At 43.5% G+C, this 15,841-nt stretch overlaps 1 protein-coding gene across 1 annotated transcript in view; it reads right to left on the minus strand.

The window, feature by feature from the left end:
* PCDH15 (protocadherin related 15) overlaps positions 1-15,841 on the minus strand; it is a 456,551-nt gene that overhangs the window by 229,220 nt on the left and 211,490 nt on the right. Inside the window, exon 4 of the mRNA XM_057373749.1 lies at positions 5,620-5,738. Coding sequence (XP_057229732.1) covers positions 5,620-5,710 — 91 coding nt within the window. The 5' untranslated portion in view covers positions 5,711-5,738. The remainder of the gene's footprint in view (positions 1-5,619; positions 5,739-15,841) is intronic.

Raw genomic sequence — 15,841 nt, forward strand, 5'->3', positions numbered from 1 at the left:
AGGAATGCACAGACAGTGCTTGATGATTTTTAGGAGTTCAGCCCTAAAATAATCCCTGAAAGTACAGCTGCAAGGCTTAAAGTCTGAGMGACTCTTCTGGAAGGGACACAAGGTGGTCCAGGGCACTTCCAGGGGGGTTTCTGCTTTCCCTGCAACAGGAGCTCCCTTCCCAGGTGAGAGCAGAACATTTGGGAACTCAGCCCTTGGAAGAAAAGATCCAGCTAAGTTCTCACAGCCTTCCTACACCAAGGGATGCCCTGTGCCTGGAGGGGGCTCGTTCCTTGCCAGATCCCACAGYCTGGAAGTTCCAAGGCTGTTGGAAGTTGGGATTTCCTCCTTCTCCAACAGCAGCTTCCTGCCTCATCCACCTCACACAGGCACAGGGAGATCCCAGGTTACTCAGTCCCTCCTCCCAGGACTAAAATCTGCCTGGGAACTGAGATAAGCCTCGTTTCAATGCCCCTGTTTCATGGATAATTCACCTCTCACCAAAGGGAAATTCCTCTTSTGCTGCCTCAAAGCACTGCTGGTGGCACTCAAAGATACTTGAAGAGCTAAGCTCTTCAGAGGAGGAACTTAATGGCTCCACTACAACTCCACAGCATCRAGGAGAGCTCTTTTCCCTGTAGGATCACCTGCAGAGCTCCCAGCCACATGCAGAATCCCCATAAAACAAACAAATGTCTCCTGTTCCCAAGAACAGGAAGGACCTGGGGGCATTTCTCTCCTCTCCTGGATCTGCACTGTGCAGGGCTCAGGGAATGATCTCTGAGCTCCAGCCACTCAAATAGGCATCTTCCCCGGTTCATTTCCTGCCCAACAATAATAGATCAAGATCTGAAATGATTTTATTTCTAAAAAAGCCTCTTAAGGCGATTTCTGCAGCCCCTTYAGTGATTCAGTTTTTGCAAAACACAATTGTTAGACTGAAAGAGAGACAGTAACTAACAGAGGGGGCCTTGGAAAGCAGGTGAAGGGGTTGGTGGCTGAACGGTCCTGGTGGCACAAGTGCTCACTTGCATTCTTCACAGGAAAAAAATCCTATTTATAAATAAGTCATTCCCCACTCAGGATAGTGGCAAAGTGCATTTAAATGGTTTTTATTACATTCTGATAAAAAAACCACCCATCTGCTTAACACTTAGGAAATGAAAGCCATCTTTGGATGAGCAAATCTTCCGATTAGTCTCAGTTTTCTTTTGTGAAACTTCATTTTAGAATGGAACAAAACCACTGAGCCAGCAGCAAGATCCATATTCCACAGTGCAGGTGTCCATGGCTCATCTCTTGTTCCACAGTCAAGCAGAAAGGAAGGAAAAGGAAGGAAATGAGTCTGAAACCAGAAGATTGGAGGAACTACAGTGATAGTCCAAATAGAGCTGGCAAACCAACATTAAATAATCAAGAGASCCTTCCTCCTTTGCCATACATCCCAAGAGAAATACTTCCAGCATCCTGTGTGCATCTCCTCTGGAAAAACAAGTATTATCCTCAAGTGAGTCAGAAGGGATGATTAATGGGACAGCTCCAGGAGAGTACAAATCCAGGAGATTTCACCTTCTAGAAATCCTTACCCCTARCATTATGGTTGGACTCACTGCTCCTGAAGGTCTTTTCCAACCAAAATGATCCTTTAATCCCACTGGTCCCACACCAGACACAAGTGGGACTTGACTATTGCTATTTTTGGGGTGGGAGAGGTCCCTGGGTCAGGGGGAATGTGGGGTCAGATGACATCAAGCCCAGCCCTCCCCCTCCTGCCCCCAGAGAACCCCTCAACCACAATCCAAACTTGCATTTACAAGGTACCAAAARGACCAGGATGGGCTCATCTCTGTGGATGAATTCAGCATTTTTGTCAGAATTCTTGTTTTACAGCTAAAAAYCTTCAGGAGAAACATAGGGCACTTCAGCTCTTTATTCATGGATAAAAAAAGGTGCCAAACAACTTGAGGTTAAAAACAGCCCCCAAAAATCCTTAAAAACCCTTCAAAGATTCTGTGGTATGAAACAGATCCCCACAATTCACAGCCCCATTACACAGCCTCTGAAAATCCCAGGAACAGATCCATTGCAAATTTTGTGGGTGGACCTTCACATTTGCTTGTGGATTTTAAAGGGATCAGAACGATTTTCCCCTTCTGTTCATCTTTAAAGAGTAAAGAATAAATTATCAGTCCCCCCCCAGGCTCATCACTAAATCTTTATGAAAGGTGTGGACTCAATAGAAATGCTGGGCAGTTAAATCTGTTAATTGGCAAATCATTGCTGCTGGATTGGTTTGGTCTGGCATAAAACAGTTTTGAATTCAGCAGCTTTCTCTGCTGACCAAAAATTGCTGTGATTTTTTTTCTGTCAGTCATTGACATTGGATTAGAAAGAAAAAAAAGGAAAAAATTTGATCTTGTGCTTCCACCTTCCTCCTCCCTGATTCTTTTAGCCTCAGAGTTTGCCTCTGAATTCAATAGAGGACTAGTRGAAAAATAAAGGAGAGAGATTTTAGGTGACCTAATTTCATATATTGCACAGCTACAAGTGACATTCCTACTTTTACTTAAAGTAAAAGATGATGGAAAAAATATCAAACCTTCACAGCATTTCTCCTCTTTGGAAGAGAGACAACAGCAGGAACCATAAAACCAGATCYCTTTCTGTCAAAAAAACAAAACCAGATCTCTTTCTTTCAGAAAACCACACCGAAAATACTCACAATATTCCCCATCACCACTCAAGCCTAACATTTATTCTGGTAAACCACTGGAGTGTACAAAAGGATCACAGGATGAAATAATCTGAATTCAACACTGAATGGGCTCATCAACAATAAATTAGGACAGATGGGATGGCTCTGTAACAAAAGAATTGGGGTTTTTAATAAATAAGGGATGTTTTTTAATACAAAGGGACTACAGTAGATGGAAAGTACTTGAATTTCCTCAGAAGCAGATGGGATCCTGGGGAAACTTCCTACTARAGTCTAGGAAAAAAAGCAGCCTGAGCTTTTCCAAGGCACTCCTGGATGAAGTTACTCTGGGACATCATTAATTGATGGGGCTGGGGAGGATTTGGTGATTCGGAAGGTCAAGGAAAACACGCCAACATCCACAGCTCCACCAGGAAAATGGAGTGTTTGCACTATACACCCAAGCTGGGTGTATAGAAACAGCCCAGAATTCCAGTCAGAGCTGACTTTTTATTTATTTGTATTTATTATTCTGCTGTTCAAAGAACTACGCTGGTTAGAAATGGCAGTTGCCAGAAGGACGCATCTTTTCTGCTCTGTATTTCAGGTTATAAATTCTGTTCCTGCACTCGGGAATTCCACCAGGCCCAGCCCTGAACAGAGGTTTCCGTGTAAGTACAGGAAATAGATTTCCATGGAATTCCTCCTGCAATCATTGCCTCATTAGTTGGGTGCCATTCACTGAGTCACCAGTCCCCCACCTTGGCTTAAATCCATTTCTAGCTCGTTTATTCTCTGTTACACCACGGTGAAATTCATCCAGAGTGCTCAGAGCTGGATTTACCACTTCCTGACCACAGTGTGGGGAAGGAAATCAGTTCARTTTGTATCGGGGTGCTGCGTGTTCTTCAAGAAACAGCATTTCTGAGCTGTCCCCCTGGAAAAGCAGCAAGAATTTTGGCTACAGGCAGCAAATTTATATTCATYGAAACAAAGCTCCCCTTTTCAGGCCATGGAAAAGAACATCGTCAAGGATAAAATCAAATGTGGGTTCTGTGATAAATAAATTGTCATGAGCCAAGCTAAAAAAAAACCAAAAAAACAAAAAACCAAACAAACCCCAAAGTGATGCTAAAAAAAAAAAAATCCACCCTAAAATGATGTGTAGAACCCTTTGAAGTGAGGGAGTTGCTGTATTTGTTCAGCCATGTAACACTGTCATTAAAGAGTGCTGGCCCCTAAATCATCTGGAAGAAAAAGGGCTCTGAACAACCTTGAGATGAGGCCATGGAGTTGAGAATTTGCCATACAAATACACAGGAACACAAATCCCTTTTCCCCTCCAGAAGATCAGACTGGCCCTGTCCTGCCTGGGCCATCTGTGGTCTGCACACTTGTTATTGTTTCATTCTCCTCCAAGATGCCTTTTTGGAGAGATGTGATGCTGCCAGCATGAGCAMAAAGGAAAACCCCACTGGAAAGTGTTGCTTTATTTTGTCAGCCTCCCCTGAGTGCTCCCCACAGCCCCTGCAGTCCCATGATCCTGCTTTCCTTCCCACAAATATTCCCACTGCTCTCCCATGCCCTCCTGTGCTGCTGGGCACATCCCAGTGCCTCTCCTCCATCCAAGCCAGCATTTTCCTCCTCCACCCATCCCCGTGCCTCTCCTCCATCCAAGCCAGCATTTTCCTCCTCCACCCATCCCAGTGCCTCTCCTCCATCCAAGACAGCATTTTCCTCCTCCACCCATCCCAGTGCCTCTCCTCCATCCAAGCCAGCATTTTCCTCCTCCACCCATCACCACCAAGGTCAGCCCTCCCCAGCCTGATGGCCCCACTCCTCCTGTGCAAGGAATGATTAAAAAGCTGGTTAATTGGGCCTGGTACAGAGCATATTTGTGAGATAGGAGCAGCTTGTCCACTTCAGTGTCAGCACTGACAGTGATTGTGACAGGGTGTAAAAATGAAGATAATTAAATTAGCTGCTGAGTACATCATGGGCATCAAATATTCTGTGGGGTTGGGCTGGGGGTGGGAGAGAATAAAAGGACATTGGAAGAGCAATTAGGAGAGCAAGGAAAAGAGAATTTTGACTCGACAGCAAAAAACACAGTGTGATTCAAGCAGGAACAAGGGATKCCATGAAAGCAAAATTACTTTACTTCCTAACTGACAAAACGGAGGTTTCTAAACCAAAATCCAGCTGCCAAAGTCATAAATTTGTACAATTACAGTTCTACCCACATGCAGTGTCACGGATAATGARCAACTTCACTACAGACATTCCGAAACCACACTCAGTTTTCACTTATCCCACTCATTATTCCCAAGAGTATTCAGGAGCAACTCTGACAGACTTTGCCCTTCAACGTTGTCAAGTTGTTCAAAAGAACAAACACTAATCACTTGCCCAGGGTTGTAACTTTTAATTACCAGAGATCACTGTCAGGAYACATTTCTGATGTCTTTTAATTAAGTTCAACCAAGATGCTCCAAGGAGAAACATGAGCTACTGGTGCCATGTTTCAGGGTTCCTGAAGCCATGTTTCTCCRTAAAACCCCCAGTGTGGATCCTCTCCCAAACTTTTGGTCATTAACAATGCTCTTAAACTCCTTTTCCCACCAGAAGTGATTTACAAATGAAGTAAAATTYGTCAAAAGTTAAAGCTCATGCAATGAATGAGACAAACCCAATGTTGATGTTCAAGCCCAACACTGAGCGGTGGTAACCAAAGGTTTTCTCTCGCCTGGTAAATCAACAGCTTTGGGAAATGAAACCACCAAAACAGAACACATGCAGATCTTTCTTCCTTGTGACCTCTTTTCCTACCAAACTACTTTTYCAAGTAATAATTCTGGGTAGGGGAAATCATTCTGATGAAATTCCAGAGTCATCCCAGCCCTCCCCCAGCTCCATTCCCTTGGGCAAACCCTTACCGTCATCATTCTGGGCCCGAGCCCGTGCCAGGACAGCAGCGAGTACCGTCCCCACTGTGAACCATTTCCAGAGACAAAGCCGCTGGATCATTTTCCGTCAAACTTCACTCAAGGCAGAGCTGGAAAACAGAAATTTTGTACTTTGATTATRCAACCTGTGCAAAGGTGAGCCACTGCAAACTATTTCACAGGTAACTACAGAGGGGATATGCAGTCTGGAAGAGCATGGCATCATTTCAGCCATAAAAATAAATAAAATAACAAAGGAGAGCCTCATTAGCATTAATCAAGATGTGTGCACTCATTAACTTGATAGCTGGGCATGCCCAGCCCTCCATGTCAAGAAAACCCAAGGTTCTGGCTTAAATAAGGTCTGATTTCCATAATTTYCCAGCAATAAAGTGTTTATGGCATMCTTCCTGCATTCAATCACTTTGGAGGAGCAACTGCAGCAGAGAAATTGAGCTGAATAAAACAAGGGCACYCCTGTGAAAGGCTGGAGGGACTCAGGATTCAAAGGCATTGCCCAGAAAAAAAGGAATTTTCTCTGAGGATCGCCTTTTTATTGTGTTGTGTCCAGGAAAATGGGGAAAACACCACTATCCCCCTAAAAAAAAAWYCCYTWMMAMCACAAARTAAAATAAAATTAAACAAAACCAAATGAAAACAAACAAAAACCACYAGAAAACAGCCCCCCTCCAAATCCACAAGAAACAAAAACCCAAAACAAAATCAACACCTGCAAAAAAACCACCAAAAAAAATCTACCAAAAAACCCAAAAAAACCCCAAAAAGCCAACACAAAAAAGAAAATTTTAAAAAAACCAAAATGGGCAAACAAAAAAAACCCACAAAATCCCCAAAACAAACAAAAGAACCCCAGACAAACCAAGAAAACCCCTCCAAAATCAGGAGAAGAAACTGGCCAAGACAGGTCTGGCTGAACTYCAAAGCATATCTGGAGTGCAGAACATTAGAAAGTTACCAAAAGTTCTGGTTCATGACTCCAATAAAAAGAATTAGCACAATTCTGTATCCCAGAACTGAATTATTTAAAAATATTCCCTCCCAAAATTAGAAAAAGWTTGGGATAAATACAGTGACAGGAGCATGGAGTGGAGAGAGACTTTCCACCATATAAMCCAAGTTATTGTATAAAAGTAAAGCTGCATTTATTAAAAATCAAATGACCTTGCAAAGCAATTGTGTGCCAGGAGTTTTGGAGGAAAACCTGTGGAGTTTTTTCCCCACAGGATAAGGAAAGCAAGCAGGGAAATATAATAAAGCAGGCTGAGTGGCCCAAATCCACTCAAGCAGTAAAGTTCCTAGGTGGCTGGCAATATCTGTTCTCCATAAATATATTTACAATATCTATTCTACAGAAATGTATTTACAATATCTATTCTACATAAATGTATTTAGTTTGCTTCCAGGACAGCTCACACAGGTCGGATCTTCAGGACCTCAGAGGTTTTCCCTGAATTTAATAATTCCATGCTATGATTTTGAGGCTCCCTCCCAGCAAGCASAGCTCCTTTTCCCTTTGCAAAAGCCATGGATTGCAGGTGACTTTTCACATTCCAGAGGAATTTAATACCAACAGTTCAGGAAAAAAGAAAAGGCAGCAGGAAAACCATTTCAAATTCTACACTGCACACTTTGCTCCACACCTGGCCCCGGGGTTAAGGATGGAGAGGTCACCAGGGTTAAGGATGGAGTTTTTCCAAGCTCCTCCTGGGGTCAGGGAGGACCTGCCTGCCCTGGCCAGCAGCAGGAGGGCAGTGCAGACTGCAATGGGCAGTGATTCCAGGAAAAACTTTCAGAYTGGCCATCAGATGAGTGAGGAACCAGCAGAGAACTCATGGGACTGTTCATTCCCAATTCAGACCTATGTCCCTCTGGACAGAGCAGCTCCAGAGAACAGAATTTAGGGATTCCAGCCACACAAAGCACCCTCCTCCTTCTTCCCTGCCCTTCTGCTGCTGGTTYTGTCCCAATTCCAGCAGGGAACTGTGGGGTCACAGAATTGTAAAGGTCAAAAAGGACCATGAAGTCATTAAATCCAACCAGCACTACTACCAACCCCTGTCCTCGAGTGCTACATCCACATGTTTTGAACATTTCCAAGGATGGAGACCCCACTGCTGCCTTGGGCAGTCCCTTGCAGTGCTTTCCATGAAGAATTTTYCCCTAATATCCAACYCAAACCTCCCCCAGCACAAYCTGAGGCCACTTCYTCTCATCCCCTYGCCTGTTYTCTGAGACAAGAGACACAACCCCTCTCCTCACCATCAGCTCCTTCCAGGGAATTGCAGGGAACACCCTCGAAGAGGAGAGAGCAACCACAACAGCTCAAAAATAAATTTGCAGGAAAAAGGGTATTTAGAGGCAGCTCAAAGGAGAATTCCAGACTTCCTAAAGGAGCTGGTATTCCCATATGCAAGGARACCAGAATTGCTCAAAAGGTTATTTTCCCTCCCTTCTCCTTCCCACAATGCTCATTTCATYACTGTCATCCAAATTTCCTCCCATGTTAACCAAAGGTGCTGAAGGAACTGGGCTCAGCTGCTTTCCCACCTGAAGCAGTGTCATTCCACTAGAGAACATTCACTTCCAGCCTTTCACACCTCAAATCCCAGAAAACCCAAATTCAGGAGGCTCTGGGTGTCTTCAGGTCAGCCTAAGAAAAATCCCATCCAAATGCAGATTTTAGGGGTTATCAGACCTAAAAAGAAGTGCACAAACTCACTTCAGAGGCCTCTGATATTTGATTTAGCAACCTTGGAAAAAAAAACCCTAAATAAAAACCCAGCTCTCCAATCGTGATGTTCTGTTTTAGAAAGTTATTCAGAGCTCAGCTGACACCCTTGAGTGGAGTCTGCTCCTGAGAGATTTTTAGGACGGAATCTTGACAGATTTATTTTTGAATTTGATGAAATGTCAAGYTAAACACAAGGATAGCAACACTGCTGCTCCCAGAATAAGCAGCTCTCTATGCAACTGGAATACAACAGAAGAAACATTCTGGTTTTTCCTTTAATTTGTACCAGGAAAAAAAAAAAACCCAAAAAACACCCCACAAAAAACTAACCAAACAAATAAAAACTCCCCAAAAAAACTGGAGTATGGAGTACAGAAAAATGAGAATATTAAGTTCAAATGACTTAGCTAACTCCGAAATAGCTCAGAACAAATCACAATTTACCAAAATGCCAAAAGGTTGACAACTGTAAGAAATAAKGTTGAACTCCAGACATGGCAAAAGACAACTATGAACTGATGAGAGAAGGAAGATCTGGAAAGTRAAGACATGCAAAATGTCTGCAAGACTCAGTATTTTCCTGGGAAATATTCTGATTTTAAATTTTAAGAGAGAAGAAATGGAAATTTAAAAATCTAAATATTATTTATGACAACTAGAAAGAATTCAGTGTGAAAAAAATAAAGAAAATCTAAATTTTGGGCCAGGTTTGCCACCAGCCAGAGCCATTGGCTCCCCCACACCAGACCTGCCCTCTCCACCCCCAATTCCACAGGAAAACATGGATTCTGGAAGTGCCCACASCACCAGCAACAACTTCTCCCAATGTTCTCCACAAGCAGCAAATCTGAAACCAACTTGGAGGCCAACACTTTGCACTTTCTGCTCCTGCAGACTTCAGCAGAAATCCTGAAGTGAGCATCATTAATTCATGAGWCACAGAAACAAATATTTGCTCCTTAATATATTTGTCAAAAACAATGACAAATTGACAAACTGACAAAATGACAACCCTAGCATTTAAAAAGGGATTAAATGCCCATTCATGTGAGTGCTGTTATTATTTACACAACCAGCCTGAACTCCTTCAAGCATCAGGAGTGACAKATTTTGCTCAGTGGGGGATGCTCTTTGCAACCCACAATTGTGAGAAACCTTTAAAAGTATTTATTTTTTAAAGATTGATGCAACTGAATTGCTTTACCACAGCAAAAAAAAAATTGTAGTGGACTATTTTTTTTCTAAGGTTCATCATCATTACTGATTAGCTGAACTCTCCTAAAGATTGTAGATACAAAATAGGGAGTGCAAATATTTATGGTGGAGAACTGGTGCTGTAATAAATCAGCAAAGTCAGTAACACAGAAGGAAAAAGCCTCTTACAGAAACCAAAAAAGAGAGCAACTTGCTTTGCACTCTGACAGCATTCCTGGCTTGGGTAAAAAACCTCTCTGTCCCAAATGTTTAATTTTTATCACCCAAACAATTCTTGTGACCGGCCAGCAGGAGGAAAAAAGCTTCTGAAAGATTAACCACAGAACAGACAAACAGCAAAAACTGCAAACTCTGTTCTGCCTCACGATGCTGTCCAACACTGAAGTCACTTCAGCTGGTGTCATATGAATTCCCATGGAATTCATAATATCCTTATGGAATTCATAGTACCCTGATGGAATTAATAGTATCTGCAATAAAATTCCTATCRAATTCATTTCTGTGAATTCCACAAAGTGTCTCATGGGAGTTTATTTCTGATTAGCAGGTCCTGAGTCCCCCTCACTGGGGATGCACATCCAAAGCATATCTGTTGGGAAGTTACTGTGCTGGAAAACAGYCTCACCTCAGGCTCAATCCCAAAAAGAAACCCTAATTCCAGCTCAGGGATCATCACCTCTGGGACATCCTGGAAGGCTGAAGATCAGCCCACAGCCACCCTCCCATGCCCATTCCAGATCCCATCTCACAGCCCCCTCCAACCAGGAAAAAAGCCAGGCAAGGAAGGCTTTACACCTTGGAGTTAAAACCAGTTCTGGCTCTGATTCAGCTGCAAGTGTGACTAACTCTGTTTGCTGAAGTCAAATATCTACTGAACTGCTTTCCTGGAGGATTATTCAAGAATAAGCAAATATTTGGCTGTGCTGGTGCTGTGGTGAATAATTTACACAGCAAATCCAGCCCTTCCTCCAGCTTTGGAAGTTCCAAAAATCCAAACACTACTCCAGATTTTGCTTCAGCAACACTTCTGGAGCACTTCACACGTGAGTGTTTCAGCCTGTGGACTCAGTCTTATAAAAGTGCTCTTATACTCTGGGATTAACACAGATAAATTTTATCATTCTCCTCTCCTTGGGTAAAACCTTTCAGRAATGTGAAGATTTTTAAGATCAAATTTCCAGAACAAAGCTGCTCCCATCTTAGTTCCCTTTTCCCAGCTGCTGGGTCTGTTCCAGAAAAGCAAATACATTAAAAGAGAAGAACACTGATGATGTGTTGTGTCCTTGATGATGATRTGTCTTGTCCTTGTTTTATCAAACCCTTGAGGTTTTAGCCTTCCTTGGAGACAGCATTTTTAGAAAGCAAAGTCACAAGAACACAAAAAAATAATGACATCAAATGTCCTCCCTCAATTTTTGTGGCTTTAGTCCCAAAATGTATGAAGAGAGGTGGGAGAGAAAGGAAAGCACCTGTGGGGTGTCAGGTTGGCTACCCAAGGTGAAAGGCTGAACTGTGGGAAACACCATTTTAATGCAATTCAGTTGTAAAAACAACAGAAAAATAAAAGCTAAGAGGCCAGAGGAGCTGGCCTCCCACTTTCCTACTGCTGGGTGAGGAGGGAAAGGTGCCAGAGCAGGGAATGAAGCKCCAGGTGAAAGTCTAACAGCTCTAGAGCTCAGCCCTGGCTACCAAGAGAGGGCTGAGAGCAGCTCTGCAGGAGCTCAAGGCATTTCCTACMTGGGCAGCTTGGGAAAGGAACCTTCACTTGGATCAAAAGGCACCTTGGGACCAATAAGATATCCATGTATGCCCAGAGGGATTGGGAATTTGTCAGCATTTCCACAGCTTTCCCCTCTGGGAGGCAGCACAGGGAGCAGCTGTGGGTGCAGAGCTGAGCCAACAAAATGCTGGGGAGCATTAGGAGTGTGAGGAGGAGGGCTGGAATCGGAGTGACATTGTGGAGACAACAGGAAACCCCTGGAGCACTCAGCAAAGGGTCTGCTGCCATCATTTCACAGACACCACGGAAGGACAAAGGCTCAGGAAGGACATTGGTGGACCTCGTTCTCCTCTGTCAAACACAACAAAAAAAAAATCCAAAAAATCATCCCCACCTCAGAAATCAGACAGGTTTGGGTTGGAATGGACCTTAAAGCCCACCCAGTGCCACCTCCCACTGTCCCAGGCTACTCCCAGYCCCAATGTCCAGCCTGGCCTTGGGCACTGCCAGGGATCCAGGGGCAGCCACAGCTTCTCTGGGCACCCTGTGCCAGGGCCTGCCCACCCTCCCAGGGAACAATTCCTTCCCAATATCCCATCTGTCCCTGCCCTCTGGCAGTTTTAAAACATGGGATGCCCAAGTATAACTTACTGCAAGAAAGAGACATTACAGACACCAATGGAAATCTTGATCAGCAAAACTGCTCTAGCAATCAATTTTTCCCATAACACTGTAATATTTCTGTACCAGAGGGATAGAGATGAGAATAAAAGCAACAATACACACAAAGAAATCTTTCTCATGTGAGCTAAACACTGAGGCTTGTTCAGGAGGACAACAGGGCAGAGCAAATGCTCCAGTCCCAGTTGTTACCTCTCCAAACAACAGATTCAATTATGCAGATTCAAACAAGGCCATTCCATGCCTTGGGACTTCTGCAAACTGCCTGCAGAAGGCACAGGGGAATTCCAGGTAGGGCTGTACCCCTCACCTCAGGAGTCATGGACACATTTCCTATCTCCAAAACACGCAGAGAATCAGAGGGATATCTGCTGAACAGGACAGATTAATGGCTTCATTCAGATGCCAAGTCATGAGTTTGATTTTTTTCCCCCCAGCTGTGTGGTGTAAATCGAGGAAAACCCATAAAAGCCCATAAATGAAGTGTGAGTTTCCTCACACTTCGTTTCAAGCTAAAGAAACAGCCTGGAGTAAGAAATTTTCTTCAGATAATGGGAATGTTACTCTTTGGTTCTCAGCTCACAACAGAGAACGTGGAAGGTTCTACACCTGAGCATCAGGTTTTGGGAAACAGGGGCTTCAATCCAGCTGTTCCAACAAGGTCCTGATTCCAAAAGTGACAACACATCCCAGGGGGGACCTTGTGGCTCTGCACARCTCCCTGACAGGAGGGGACAGCCGGGGGGGTCGGGCTCTGCTCCAGGGAACAGGGACAGGACAAGGGGAAACGGCCTCAGGCTGGGCCAGGGGAGGCTCAGGGTGGACATCAGCAGGAATTTCTGCATGGAAAGGGTGCTCAGGCCTTGGCAGGGGCTGCCCAGGGAGCTTTRSAGTGYCCATCCCTGGAGGTGTCCAAGGAAGGGCTGGAGGTGGCACTCAGAGCTCTGGGCTGGGGACAAGGTGGGCATYGGGCACGGCTTGGACTCCATGGGCTGGGAAGGCTTTTCAACCTCAATGATCCTATAATTCTATAAGGAATGGGCAGAAAGACTGGAAAAATCTATCTAAATAATTCTGGGATATGTTAGTGAAKACAAGAGCCTTTTCCTTGAGCTGACTCCTAATTCACACCACTGATGTGAGACTCTCCTCCCCATGGGGGAAAACTGGGATAGAAAAATCTCTTTCAAGACAAAGTATCCTGATAACAATGAGATGTTTTAGCCTTGGAGGGAATGCCATCAAAATCAAGGCTGAATCTGTTAAGAGAGGCCTTTAGGAAATGATCCAAACTAGGATCCAGACAGAARCACTGCCACTTGTCCKGAGGAYACAGTCTGAGGTGACACCAYGAAGTGAAGAACATCACATCAATGMTGCTGAACAAYTTCACCCCCATTCTGGAGTTTAAATTTTCAGTGMCTTCCCATCAATTGCATCTCAAGGGCATCAGATGGTTTGAAACTTGGTAGGAGCAGAACTTTTAAGGCCTATAACATCACGTGCCAGGATTTTGGGTTCTTGCCACCCTACTTTGAAAGGTCAAGGGAATAAGGAAGAATCAAAGTGAGATTGAGAACAATGCATTGGAAAAAGTGAAAAAAGGTCAGGAGAACCCAGCTTGGCTGAAACTCCTGAGAGTCTACTTAGATTGGACACCTACTGGGATGGGAGGGCAGCAACTCTTCCAAATCCCCCTAAAAGGCAGATTTACCCTGAAATGACACCTGCATTGACCCCAGAACCACACCTGGATTTACCACAGAACAACACCTGGATTTACCCTGGAACCACATCTGCATTTGCCCTTTTTTGTCCCAAGTTCCCTCCCAAAAAACGATTCCTCAAAATCTGCTGAAGAGTGGAGTGCCCAATATGGAAGCTATCAGTGAAAAATGCTCAATATCAATACTTGAATAGAAGTATTCTGCTCAGGATATTTTACCAGCTCTGCTCCAAACTGGAAGTTTAACAAGATATGGAATTTTCAGATTCATTCGGAACACAAAATGACACAACTGCTCTAATTGTTACTGTCTGCCCTAGATTTCTTTTCAGCTCAAATAAATAATTATCCTTCTAAGTTAATAAAGTCTCCTTCAAAATTCTTGAAAAGAGGAAGCAGTGCTCAAAGAGTCTGGATTTCAGGGTTGACATCTTGCTTCCTTTAAGCGAATTACAGAATCATACAATGAGTTAGGAAAGATCTTTGACATCACCTAATTTCAGATCCAGCCATAGTCAGGGACACCAGAATTTCAGTCACTTTGTTGGAAAATATACCACTTTAAAAATATTTTTATATAACTTTAGTTAAAGATCTTGTTTGCCTTTGCCCTGGGGGAAGGGTCTTGAAGTTCCTTTGCAGGGCATTGTTCCACCAGGTGAGGCCTGGGTAGCTAACAGACTGGGAGGGAACACAAAAGATAACAACCACTAATAGACCAGTATCACTCTCCAAGAATATTTATGGGGCCCAAAATTCCAAGAATTAAAACTTTGCTGGATAACCCAGAGGAGCCCAAGAGCACCAAAGTTTCCCAGCACTCTTTGCTGAATTCATCACAAAATTCATCTTCCCTCCCTTTTTCACCAGAACAACAAATCTTTGTTTCAGCTGTATGAACCAAAGTCAATTAATGCTCATTCCTCCCTTTCCTCAAGTTGAATTCCATAGAAATGAGGATACCAAATAACCCAGAATCATGGAGACCTGGCACAAAGTCCATGTCAGGCCAGCAGATTGATGGGGAAAATGGGAAGAGCACAGAAAATCTGTTGTTTAAGTAAAGGGAATAGCAGGACAGGGAAGCCCTGGTCACAGCAGATTGGAGGGGACAGGCTGCACTCCACCCCAAGGAGCAGGGACAGCATTTTTAGGATATTCACAGAACAGGCATCTAAGTGGATGGGATCTTCAATGCCTTGCAAGGCTTTGTGTGCAGGCTCTGCCAGGCAATTAATTGATTTAGCAAAATGTCAGGGTGGAGGGAGGAGGMAAGAAGCAGGAGGTGAATTCCTCCCAGAAGAACACCATCTCTCGGCCTGCTCTGCAAAAGGCAGCTGAAGGATTTACTGATCTGCTGGAGTATTTAATGAAATGATTCTCCTGAGCACAGCCTTTATGAGCTGGATCATTGCTATCTCTCCTCCAATAACTCACTCCCTTTTCATTATGCAAAAAACTTACCATAAATATCTCCACACTCATCATTCCAACCACTCGGGCCACTACTGTTTAAAAACCATCTTCCACTGCCACTTCCCCTCATTCCAGAGCATAATTCAGCATAACATTGCTAAAATCCAATTCAGAGCGTCCCAAAGCACATTGTAATTTTGGTTCGTGGCAGGACACCAAACCCATTCCTATTTCACAGGAAAGTTTTGAATGAAGTTAATTAAATGGCCAATCTGACCATAAAGTTGGTATTCTAGACTAAATTCAGCATTAAAAAAAAACAAAACCAAAAAAACAAACTAACAAATGGCTGAATTGCAAAACAGAAGGTGGGACTTTTGAAAAAACAATTCAAACTTAATTCTTACTTCAGAGAAGGCACAGAAAAACACAGATTTTAGAATCAATTGGCTACACAAATTTTCTTTTACAGGCAAGAGCCTGTTACATTTATTAAAAGAATTGCAAYACAGCAATATTTTGGCTTTTCTTCCAAAAAATTGTTTATTTCACCTGTGTTTGAAATGAGAATGGGGACAGAGGCAGAAAACTTCCAGATTTTAGAGAGGTTTCCACACCCTACTACTGACCCTGTAATAGGACAGGTAGCAATATCTTTGTTCTTACACCCATAGGAGAAGATTTCATACCAGCTGTATAAATA

The sequence above is a fragment of the Malurus melanocephalus genome, unplaced genomic scaffold, assembly GCF_030028575.1.
Source record: "Malurus melanocephalus ecotype Western Australia unplaced genomic scaffold, MMel_1.1 scaffold_207, whole genome shotgun sequence".
NCBI lineage: Eukaryota > Metazoa > Chordata > Aves > Passeriformes > Maluridae > Malurus > Malurus melanocephalus.